Below are 13273 nucleotides of genomic sequence, written 5' to 3' on the forward strand. Positions count from 1 at the left end.
GTTCTGCCCATATCCGTCTTGCCCAAAGCACCAATATTTAAAAGTTGTATAAATTTCTACCCGTGAAAAAAAGCAACATACACAAATTAAACTTAATTTAACATGCAATCAACTAAACAGAGTCTATAAGTCAACACTTAATACGTGATACAAGAAATCAACACACATACCTTGCCAAAAATCGTAAGAAAAAACTTTTGATTTCGAATTGACAAAAAGTTCACGCACATATTGTTTTGGTGGAACTATCATGGCGTGGCTGTGTTGCTGTTTTACAGACCCGCAAACGTCCAGTAGCGCCATGTGTTGTAGGTTTTTAGTAAAATCGATTATTCTTCTTACCCACATTATGCTTCTTGCCCGGGCTTCCCTATTGTAATATAAAAATGTACCTACAAAAATCAAAAAAAATATTGGTCACGTATTAAAGAGAATGGTCCTTCGAGCCGGATACGCCTATAATAAACTTGCGATAGCATAATCCTGGTCGTATAATTTATTGTTCAACGACTTTGAAATCACCGTAGTGTTTCATAAGCAAATGAATTATTTGAATGGAAATTAAGTATTCGTAAAGATTGGATCAACAAAAGCCTTGTTGAACATTATCTTATATCAATGGTTTTTGAAATTTAAATTACAAATATCGTCGAGTTCGTCTACCTTTTATGTTATTATTATTTTAAGGCACATAAAGCAGTCATGCATATAATAAACATAGGAAAGTCTTATGTAGTCGCAACAAATGTGTACCACGAAACCAGTTTTCTTTGTTTATAGTGAAAAATATTGTTCATTGCGCTAGAACCTTATTTTCTTCTCAATAAAGTTTATTATATCTTGACAATTATTCCGTCACCGCAATCAAAGGGTTTAAGTAATGTAAATAGAGGCATATCTTTCAGTCTAAATCCTTACTATTTAGGTAAAGTAGACCGTCTAGTTTCTAGACCAGTGGTTCCCAAAGTTGTTTGGACTACGACTCATCTAATACAAGTTTCCAAACTCGGGACCCACCTATAGGAAATTTAACCGTCACCCATATACCTAAATAAAGGACTTTACAAAAGTTGAAGTACAATTATTGTCGCCCGCTGCCCAGTGGTTGGATCGGTAGGGTGGTGTGTCGTTCTACAGACAGGGCCCACTCAATGTTCGCTCGCGACCCACCACTGGGTGATCGCAACGCAACCCATAGTTTGGGAAACCCTGTTCTAGACTATACACGCGCCGGTCCACGCACAAAGCCTACTCGGTGTTCCCATAAGTGGTTTATCACTACTTTGCCAGTAATAACGATACGATAACGGGAGCCTTTTACGATTCCCCGATAACAGACACTTAACAACACTGCCCCAAACGTCATGTGCAATATCAAATTAAATTCGTCATTACCACGTTTGAAATTAAGTCAATTATTCTTTGCGCGCCCGAATATCGTTAGGTGAAAGTTTTCCGGCTGATTTATTACCTTTTTAACGCTTTAGCAAAAGGCTGTTGCTTAGACGTCAATTATCGTCATTGTGATTATTTAGATTTTATTTTAAGTAAATTGAACCTTAGGTGTGTTGATAGAAAGTTGTAAAAAGCCGTCAAGGTTAGGTATTATTATTTTAATTCAAATTAAAATAAATTTCTATAAAATGTATTTCCTGCATTTCTTTTGTTATCAATTCATAATAAGAAAGGTCTTGACTCTCCTTCATAAGTTGAGTTGGTAAATAAAGCTTCGTAAGATACAAACTTACATTTTTGTCCTTTAATAATGTGTGTATCTATGCACGTAAATACACAGTTATTCCAGATATTTTAAAAGTAACATTGAGTATGTTTCACAACAAACAGTTGGATACAGAGTGTTTTAATAAAAAAAAGGTTTCACAAATAATCTTGTATTGGCAAGTTCCCAACTGAAACCATTCTTTGTCTCACACCGATGTCAATGAACCAATTCTCCACGCGTTGTCATTTTCAGCTCGTTATGTTACCGACGAACTCATTTCAAGCTAAATACTGAGGCGTCTTATTTCGTAGTTGTAAGTGCTGTTTTGCTACAAAAATGTATAGTCTGATGTGATTTTGACTGAACAGACGACCAGTACCTCTAGCTCGAACAACTTTCGTCTTCGAATCGTTTGCGTATTCGACAAAATTCGATATCGATGCCCAACCTTCGAATTCATTTCGTTATCGTTGAAGTAAAAGGCTGGGTATGGAATTTACTCGAATACGCAAACGATTCGAAAACAAAAGCTGTTCGTGCTAGAGGTACAGATATCAAGCTGAACAAACGCCATGGTATTATGTAGTTACCTTATGTGCTATTTAGTTCCAAAAACGTACAACGATCTCCTGTCGACTGTACGATAACGTACTTTTTTTCATCTTTTTGCTACAATCACGTGTAAGTAAACCTTTTCACACTTACTTCACGTGTTGACTAGAATGTTTTTGATTGAAGTGACATAACATAGCTCATTCTATTGTTACGAGCTAGGTGATTTAGGTTCGATTCCCGCCTTAGGCAGTTCGATTTTTTAAAGTTATTTATAATTTAGGTGATGTAGCAGAATATCATGGATTTATAACCCTGTAAACATTTTTTATTAATCATTATTCGGTAGGCATTAAAGTAAGCTTTATACGACTTCTAATACGATAAAATAATATTGTTAAACAAATATAACGGTTTGGCAATTGAAGATATGCTATCTATCCTGATATTTGCAAGTCTGATAAAATCCATTCAGTTCGTTTTGTACACATGAAACCTTCCTCACCAAAAATATTGTTGCATCTGCTATGTATCCGAGGCTAAGTGTGCTATTTATAATTATGACAAATAAATTCGAATTTAAGGCCCGATTTCCACCGTTGGAGCTGAATTTTTTTGAATAGCCAATCAGTTTTTTTTCATTTTATCAATTTAATTCAATCTAACGGAAATCTGATTGGTTATTCAAAACATTTCTCCGCTCCGCCTTTGTGGAAACCGGGGCTTAAATTTTGTTCCCGCTTATACTGTACAGTCAGCGTCAAATAGTTCGTGACACACAAAGTGACCAAAAAGTTGACTACACAACCCTTTTTTTTTTTTACATGAGGAAATGCTTTGCGCATACCCCGGGCCGCGGGGGCAGCCAGGGGTTAGTTATGTGGGGCTCTCCCCGCCAGAAGGACGGGGCCTACCCACTAAAACCTCATGGGGTCCTCTGCTAGCGCGATATGAGGTGCACATAGGGCTTACCAAGGGCTTAACACCACGTGTGCACCTCGCGCATCTGCCGCAACCGGCTCCCTCCAAAGCGCGCGGAACACCCGCGCGCGCTCTGGGACTCACTTTGCTGAGGGCCCCCGGAGGGTGCCCCCTGTGAGCTTGCCGCCTGTGAGGCCTGCTCCTTGGTCAGGCGGTCGGCGACTGCGAGGGAGAACTCCTCGCCTCCCTGGCATAATTTGCATAATTTTTATTTTTATATTATATTTATCAGTGTATTTTCTCCTTTCCTCTTTATCATAAATATCTTAATCTATTTAGTTATATTTATGTACTTAAACTCACCACACCCCAACCGTCACGTTGACGTGTTACGCGCGTTCTTTCGTCCTTAGGCTATAGCTGAAAATCAGTGGTTTGCTTTTAAGTAAACCAATTACTGAGCTATTGCCGTTTTGCATTGCTGCGACACACATTTCTGTATAAAGTGTGTACCTATATTGTATGTCATAATGATTTTTTTTCTTTTTATTTCTGTCTTACCATACCATGTCATATTGTCCTGAGGATACTATTTTGTCCTACTTTTGGTACTTTCTGTTTGTAATGTGTGTTTCTGTTATGCAAATAAACGTTTTATCTATCTATCTATCTATCAGGACGCAACTACCACCTTCTTCGCTTTAGAGAGCTGTTTCGGCAGGGACACTTTCTGGTCCCTGCCACGTGGTCAGCAGCTCTCCCCTCGGCTGCGCACAAGGCGCATTTCAAAGAGCATAAAAGAGTAAGAGACGGCACTCCATAGATATTTTTTGAGCTCACGCACACATATGCATTTTAGAGAACGACCCGCAAATCTTTACCAACCGCACAAACTACAGGCGGAGCTACCAACATAATGCCTTATTTTCTGACAGTATTAGTGACGTTCGTAATAACTTATCGATTATCGATACTTTGCTAGGGTTGTAATTGCATATCGATATCTAGTATAGGAACCTTCAATATTTTAATGATTACTATTTTTATTTTATACTATGTGTAAGTAAAACGAAGTTTTGTAACGTAAATTATTTATTTCGAAATAAAATAGGTATATTACAATAAGTATTGAACATGACATAGCAGTTGTAGGCATGAGGAATTATTGAAAATTATAACAAAGTACAGAAATGATAATTTTGTAAACTTTTATTTTCACAACTTTTTCTAAGAAAAAATAGGATTTTTATTTATAAACATCTTTAATTTTCTTATCAGCTGATCGAACCTCAGCCTCAAGATTACTTTTCAATGCTTTGTTGCTGTGCTTTTTTACTTTTGTCAGCAAAATTGTTTTCACTTTTTATGAAGCTGTCATTAATGATTTTACAACTTTTTCTTAGAAAAAGGTAACTTAATATTTTAAACATCTTATCATAAATTTCTTTATTATGTTGTTGACATTTAAACCAACTAAAATTACAATTTGTACTCAACATTAAGAAAATGAATTTTCCAACATTTTCCATATATATCTGGTCGGCAATATGGTCATGATAAAATTGTTTAGCTTCATTTACGGTGGTACATAATTGAATTGTTGGATAAACGAGACTTTTTTTATCATGCCACCATTCGCGAAGAGATAAACAGGGTGGAAACGATAAGTGATCTCACTCGATTATTTTTAAACTATACAAGATATCCAAAAACAGGATAATGATCCTGAAAGTGCTTCCTTAGCTCTATCCAATGGTACCAATAATAGGTTACAAAATGAAGTGGTTCTATCCGAAAATTCAATGTTTCCAACTTCCATACATTTAGTAAAACCACATAATATTAAAAACTATACAAGATATCCAAAAACTGGTTACTGATCCTGAAAGGGCTTTACGAGCTCTATCCAATGGTATCAATAATAAGTTACAAAATAAACTGGATCTATCAAAAATTCAATGTTTCCAGCTTCCATACATTTAGTACTGCCACAGTCATGGCACTCATTTCTTGATAATATTATAACAAGTAAAGCCAAAAGCCAATGTTTTCCATGAATAATTTTAAATAAGAATGCAGTTTACGAGTTCATTTTAAGTATTTATTATTTGATAAAAAAAATTAATACTTCTAATATTGTGTGGCTGGCATACATTTAGTATGGAGGCTGAGAACATTACATTTTCCGATAGATCTAGTTAATTCTGTAACCTATTACTGATACCGTTTGAAAGAGCTCATGAAGCACTTTCAGGATCAGTAATCAGTTTTTCGATATCTTGTATAGTTTATAAATAATCGAGTGAGATCACTTATCGTTTCCACCCTGTATATGCATACAAATCATTGTCAACAGGAGTTTTCACGCTCAAACACTCTTCACAAATTAAACAAGAACTGTTCTGTAATAGTTTGGCAGCTAAATACCCGCTTACATATACTACTGGTTGGTTTTCAAGGCTACACAAATTTTCAATGGGCTGTTCTAAGTTTTCAGGGTCCGGGATAGACAACACAGGATAAAATTCAGTGTCTGTGGAATCTTGAACATTAAGTTTTATTTCTGTTGTTTTTAAATTAGTTTTTAAAATGTCTTTATATTCCAGCATATGTTTATTGTTGTCTGCTTCACAATTAGCACTTCTGCTATGAGGCACTTTCAGCCCAGTAACCATGCTTGTTTTAAGCGCTGCAGTAAAGTGCGTGATAGTGGGATTTCTATTGGTTACACTGTGTTGCCTAATGATTCCAAATAAGTTTTCCAGAGAGTCTTGATTAAACTGTCTAAGGTTCATATATTTAAACCCTTCATTCTTTAACTTTTCCCAAATATCGTTTAAGGATTTGATAGATATTTGATATCCCTTTACGCATTTAACATTTTTTAGTATCGTGTTTTCTGCTGTTATAAATTTTATGGTTTTTAACTTATCAGTATAAAAGGTCCAAGACTCAATGTGATTACTTGATGTGGAAACATTTTCTCGGATCCCTTTCTTTACGTCATTTAAAGATGATGGACCATTTGTACAATCAAATAGTTTATCTAACTGTTCAATCACAAATGCTGTATCATTGCAATCAGAAACTTCTTTCCATGCCATCATTTTTAAAATAGCTGCCACGGTATTACTCAGAGCATGCGCAGCATACTTCACCCTCATCTTAGTTTTGAATGTTGGATTTACAATGGTACTATTCAGTTTTTTAAAATTTAAAAAATTTCTGTTGTGTTCTTCTGCAACTACCAAATGCCTCCATTGTGCAATTTTTCCATCGAAAGACATATTTCCACTTTTAAAGAAATTGTTTCGTAATGATTTGAACAAGTGAGGGATGTCATAGATTATAAAAATTTTGTCATTATTTACAGAGAAAAAGTTGCTATCTATGCCTTGTCCACAGTTTCTTTTTAACATGTTAAGAGCTCCTATATTTGTAGATCCCTGATCACAAACTGTTGTTAGAACCATAAATCCGATTTCTTTTAATTTTTTGATGATGTCCGATATAATTTTTGCCAGTTTTGCTGTTGATATTGTGCCTTCCACAAAATAGTGCGCAATATATTGTTTGTATTTATGTTTAGCACCCTGTATCATAAACACTAACGCATGGTCTGCAATTTTCTTTTCTCGTCCCATGTTCTCGCCCTCTCCATAATCCACGTAGCCATCCACTTTATCAGCAATTTCGTTATAAATTATCCGTTTCTTTAACGCCATCTCGTCAAATATTAACGAGCAATATTTATTTTCCTTTGGCATACTTGATGCTTTTGCCTCTAACATATCAATTATATTTTTATTTATACCAGGCTCCATTGGTATATTTTTTAAAATCCTTTGGAGCGTTTTAGTGCTTGGTAGCGTAAACAGCTTTTGCATATAGCGGTATGCTTTAGGGGACCGTTTAAATATAGCCAAAGCATATATTTTGTTGGCTAAAGTCCACCTTTTTCCTTGTGACTTTTTTTTGTTATTCTGCACTACATCCTTTACTAACGATGTCAGCACTTCCGAATCTAACTTGTCTAAATTCACTCTTGACTTCGCTATATTCCTTATTGTTTTTTTTGCATTTTGTAACTGTCGCCAAAGCCTCTTCTCTTTAATTGTAAATGTTGATGAAGTGTCTGTAATAAAAACATTTCCATTAGTAAAAAAAACAACATTAAAGCAAATTGAATTGAATATTGGTTAATTAATCAGCAATTTTACTTAGTTTTTTAAATTAGGTATGTTTTATCTTACCTTTCATTTCAATGTTTTTCTTAGGTCTTTTATAACTGTGGACTAATATTTCTGCCTGTGCATCTTGATGGCAAATGTTTTTATCATCTGAAATATTATAAATATGCAAATAAGTTTAAAATTTATTTTGTTGTTTTATGAAACATATTATTTCCAAATCAATCAATAATTATCAAGTTTTAAAAAAATGCAAAGACAGGATAATGATAGCTCTTCTCATAAAATATGAAGCGTGGGCCCACCTTCAATAACAATGACATAATATTAAATTAAAGGCATTTAGAGGTTTTAATGTTCTGCATTCTGGATGCGGTCTGCGGGTATGTCAAGACAATCTGTAAGTGGTCGTGATAAGGCAATCAGTCACGTGTGCTTTGCGTTCTTTGTTCGTATCCGCACGGTCAAATCGCATTAATATAAAATGTACAGAAACCTAGAATGTTGTACATATAAGTTCATTTTGACCTGACTGCAGACTGCAGAACGCATCCAGGGTGGCATTCTTTAGTTTGAGGGAAGGCATATTTTAGAAGGTAAATAATTAGTTTGTACACTTACCATGAGTAATGGGTTTATAGGTCATATGTTCTGGTGCATTGGAAGTAGAAGGAAGAGGTTCAAAAGTTGTTTTCGTAGAAATACCAGAATCTGGTATATCCACAGCTCCCAAACATGTTGAATTTAGTTGTTTGGTTGTAGTTGTAAGGGGAACTGAAAGCAGATAATGAAATGTGAATTGGGTAATAAAATGTCATGTTCTTACCCAACTTTAGGGTACAATCAGTCTAGTACATGTCTTGCTCACATTAAAAATTACTAGCTTATAAATATTATTAAACTAGCTGACCTGGCTAATTAATGTAGATTGCCTAAAATTTTTCTAATTGGTCCGGTACTTTTTTTGAAGAATTTGTATTACACAAATTACTAAAGTCCCTCTAACTCAACACACATTCTAAGCTAAATTGTGTTACGAGTGGGTTTACTACAATATTCAAGCTGTGGGGTTCTAACCCGCACTTTAGGCTATCTTGGCTTCGAGTTACGGAGCCGATCAAATACAAACAAACAATTAAATATTTCCTTTTTATATTATTAGTATAATTTTAGATAAACATACCTCGTTCAACTGGATTTGACTTCTTTGGAATGCAATATGAATGATCATAAAGAACTGTAACAAAGTATAGATATAATTAATAATTGAAATTATATATTATTTATTCATAAGCATACAACACATGTTTGTGGTTACAAAGAAAGAACCTTGTTAAATTGCATTCGGTTGGTTTGTTTTGGAAACCAAAGAAAATTAATTAAGACATCTAAATATGTAATTCAGAAAAATTGATAGATAGTAAATTAAATTTAAAAAAAATAATTGAAGTCATCATCATACCTGTCTTGAGGTTTTCTTTATTGGAGTCTTTTACATGAAGAGGAAACTCTGTCAAAACTTCATCTGGCAAGATGGGATTGCTCAATTCCAGTGTTGGAATAGCTGAGTTCTTCAGCCGAGTTCCTTTGGCATTGAAGGATTCAGGAGTGAAGTGCCCACCACAAACAAACTTCAGTTGGTGTAACTTTTCAATAGGTACATATGCTAAGTCTTCTATGCCAGCATTTTTAACCCACATTCGACAACTGAAATAAGAAATACCTATTAGAAAAGAAAAAGAATAACAAACTGAAATTTATTCATCAACTAATTTCTTTTAGTATTGTTATGCAATTCATTTACAGAGTACGAAACAAAATACTGAAATTAAAAATTGGTTATGGTTATTTACTGTATGATTAAAAATATTAATCCCAGCCTTTAAGTTTACACAATCAGTAAAATTATCTTGTAATAAATGAGTGTTATTAGAAACTTACCGGTCAGAATCCAGAGGAAACCTACTCAAAAGTAAGGGTGATCCACCACGACTTCGCCTCTTATTACAAATAACGCACTTCTTGTTATTTCTACTCTCCATTATCAGTAGAAGCCTAAAATGAAATAGGTATTAATTAAACAAAGCCTATAATTTCTCTCCAACCAGTGTCAATGCCCTGGTTCATGCATTTACCAGTTTTGAAAGTACATTTACATTTTCATCACATAGGGTTTTTAATGAAAAATAGATTTGTAATAGATCTAATATTTCAAGTAAGTAGATAACATACCCATTAAACAGAAAAGTAAATAAGAGTTTAAACTTCTGTAGAAGTTGAAACACAGCTTATTTAAAAGAGTCTCTATCTCACAAAAAACATAACACTGAACAGCAAACTTTATCACGCCCGATACGGAGGAACTTAATCAACTCAACGTAAACGACAGAAAAGTTTATTTACAGTAATATTGCACCAAATCTGAGAAAATAACTTCACACGAATCAATTCGCCGGTTTAAAACTCAAACTCAATTGACAGACATTTTTTTTCATTTGTCAAACTAACAATACTACCAACATAAGGACACTAACAATTATTTTTAGTATGGTGGTATTGATCCGCGGGTTCCCCTGCTATAGTGAAATCAATCCAAAATGCACTTTATAACTTAAGGGATACGGTTGTATATCAATTGCTACATATAGAGACTAGTTTTTGTACGAGAAGTGTCTACCCACTGGCGCATTTAAGCGCCGCAGCCGAGCAGCCTCTCTGTCTATGGCCGGGTTCGCCGCAGCGGAAGCACACAATCCTATTCCAACTGTAACAAAGCCGTGTTGCAAACTTTTTGGCTACTTTGGTTGTCACGAACTATTTGACGCTGACTGTACAAAGAGTAACACTAAGGCTGGGTTGCACCATCTTACTTGACTTTAACAAACGTCAAAAATCTGTCAAATTCCATACAAAAAATAACGGTTTTCGTTAAATTAATGGTTGAAATTAGGTGGTGCAACTCAGCCTTATTAATGGGAACTTTCACCTCGCAAATATAGCAAACAAAAGTAGACATGATATATTTTCATTTTAGTACATGCGTCCTCTTTGTCTCAAAATTTTATCACTACATATTTAAATTCAACATAAACGTGCCTATCTTCGGTTGATGTCATAACGCAAACTGTGTTTGTTGTCGTACATTTAATATTTAAGTTAGCAGCTATAATAAGATTACGCTCGCTTGTTGAAATAACATTAATGATATATGCACCTTTGTTTGAAATACCGGCTACGTGAGAATAACGTTCGCAGTATCAAGTAACCAAATGGAAATTTGATAATGTTATTAATATCGTTATTGGAACGATACGTTATTATTAAAATACTAGCTGTGACCGCTACTTCGTACGCGTGAAAATAGTTTGAATAATATTTCCCGTTTTTGCAACATTTTTCGTTACTGCTCCGCGCCTATTGGCTGTAGGGTGGTGTTATATAGCCTAAAACCTTCTTCGATAAAAGGGCTATACAACACAAAAACAATTTGCCAAATCGGACCAGTAGTTCCTGAGATTATTGCGTTCAAGCAAACAAATAAACTCTTCAGCTTTATAACATTAATATAATAATTAAAATTAGTATAGTTTTAACGATTCAGAATGAAAGTTATTTCAACTTTAATATTAAACAAAACTTTTGATTTTGATGCGCTCACTTTTACTTTTCTTCATCAAATATTATATTCCAAGAACACATTATCATATTAAATCACAGTAATTGCTTTGATTACAAGTGCTTTAATTGCTGTGTTGAAATAATATCGCCAGATGGTGACAAATTGAGATCTTATCAACATGGTGATTGAGTAAACGGCTTAATTGGTTTTAAATTATGAACTAATAAATAATTTAAATAAAATCTCTTACGGCTGCCAGAATTTATTATACTGATTACATTATAATATGAGTTTTAATATTTATGAATTTGTTTTTTCCACTAATTCAATAAAACTGTAACCTACGTCACCATTTTATTTAGATTAGAAAAGGTATTGCTTCTTTGCAGTGGAGACCGTATGACCTGATGCCCTGATGACGATGAAGATGACGATCGCTTACCAAATCAATACTTTTTTACAAATTGTCATTGTCTGCCATCGTCAAAAAACGGGCTGAGTTGCACCACCTAACTTTAACGGTAGCTATAACGATAACCGGTGATTTTTGTATGGAGTTTGATGGATTTTTGACGTTTGTCAAAGTTAAAGTAAAATAGTGCAACCCAACCTTACTGTGATTTTAATTTTGACCCTAGAAAACTGTTTCAGAGATAGCGTCGTTTCGAACTTGTCCATTTCTTGTTGCAGATGTAGAAACCTATCCGAGTACATGAAGATTGCTGAAAAAGTCAAGGAGTTCTTCCACAACGAGGGTATCCACTCGACCACTATACAGCCGGAGTTTGTGGAGCTGCCCCTAGGAGGAAATGAGGTCAGTTTATACTGGACGTCGTGTTTCACATTCTTCTTCTATTAGTTTCGCTTTTGGCAGAGCGGTCGTGGTCACGTTGAGGCGTTGTTCACATCGGTGGTAGAGGCTCTCTCTGTTGGCAGACTTTCTGGTGCAGTCAATGTGTATATGTACTTTACTAACTTTACCGTTAATGTTGCTTCTTCTGCTGTGTAGCCAGAATCTACAGCTTGAGCTATAGTTAAAACCTAACCAAAGAAGGCCAAGTTTGTAGCAAATGTATGCTAACTTAACGTCCAGCGTGGGGAGTGTAGGCCAAATCCTCGCTTTGTCTCTGGTAAATAGGAACGGCTAGTAGATGATGATGTTCTTTTAATGTAAAAGTGTGTCTTCAAAGTCAATATAGATCGCAACCGAATCGCGACCTCCGAATTTACTGAGAAGGGTATTTGACAATTTGTTTGATCATGTGATTGTTATTTATTGTTAAAGATAACGAGCGGAGCGTCAGCGGAGGCGCCCTGCGCGCTACACTGCCCTCCCAACGACCTCTGCCACAACGCGACGTGCTGCGGGCCCAACCAGCAAGTGAGTTGCATATACGAGGCGTGAACGACCCTGTACGATCCGAAAGGGGGGTATTCTTTTTCCCGTAGAAATTGACTGACGATCAATGAGGGTTTTCGCGAATGAAAGATCCGCTAGATGGCGGGACGTGGATGTGGGGTCTGACTGCTGCGTGATTGGTGGATTTTGACATATCTGTCAATGTCATGTCAAAAATAACCAATCATGCAGCATTTGGACCTCGCGTCTACGTATTGCCATCTGGCGGATTTTTCATTCGCGAAAACCCTCATTAGAATGCTAAAGTGAAATTCTATATTGAGTTTTTGATGACGATGTTTTTTATTTGGTTCTTCACATACGTTTTGAGCGCCTGAATCTTCCATCTCGGATCGGGCGGAGTTTTTTTCCTTAATAGTCAATTAGCTTTCAAGCATATTGGAAAGATCATAACTATGGGTGATAAAAGGACACAAAAGTATCGCTTGGAGTCCACTTTGATCACCTGAGTGATCAAATCCAAGTGATCAAAATGGAATAGATCTTTATACATGATACGGTCAATGTGATAAATGTGAAAATTATGAATAATCGCCGGTTATTATGAATAATTACCTCATGATTTGGTAAAAGTGATTAATATGAGATCATTTAGGTGTGTAAAAAACTAAATAGGCGGCTTAGGGGTGGCCCAAGGGCCACCCCCGCCACACCCTAACCTATTTTTTACTTTAAATCAAAACAATATGTTATGGGCATTATGGCAAAGTAATGTTACGCAAGAAACAGTCCAAAGTCATTATGTCAAATTATATTAAAATGATATCAAAATGTGTGACTGTACACCGGCGCTGTACACGAGCTGGTGTACTCTTTTATGATATTTGTTAGTATTAAGGTTGCATTAT

General features: G+C 35.3%; 1 protein-coding gene across 5 annotated transcripts in view; it reads left to right on the top strand.

Moving 5' to 3' along the window:
• The window catches only part of LOC135073083 (proton-coupled zinc antiporter SLC30A1), a 40119-nt gene that overhangs the window by 11711 nt on the left and 15135 nt on the right, over positions 1-13273 (top strand). For all 5 annotated transcript variants that reach the window (XM_063967114.1, XM_063967113.1, XM_063967116.1 and 2 more), the window contains exons 6-7: positions 11696-11819; positions 12291-12386. In XM_063967114.1, the coding sequence (XP_063823184.1) occupies positions 11696-11819; positions 12291-12386 (220 nt within the window). The remainder of the gene's footprint in view (positions 1-11695; positions 11820-12290; positions 12387-13273) is intronic.

The sequence above is a fragment of the Ostrinia nubilalis genome, chromosome 7, assembly GCF_963855985.1.
Source record: "Ostrinia nubilalis chromosome 7, ilOstNubi1.1, whole genome shotgun sequence".
Classification (NCBI taxonomy): Eukaryota; Metazoa; Arthropoda; class Insecta; order Lepidoptera; family Crambidae; genus Ostrinia; species Ostrinia nubilalis.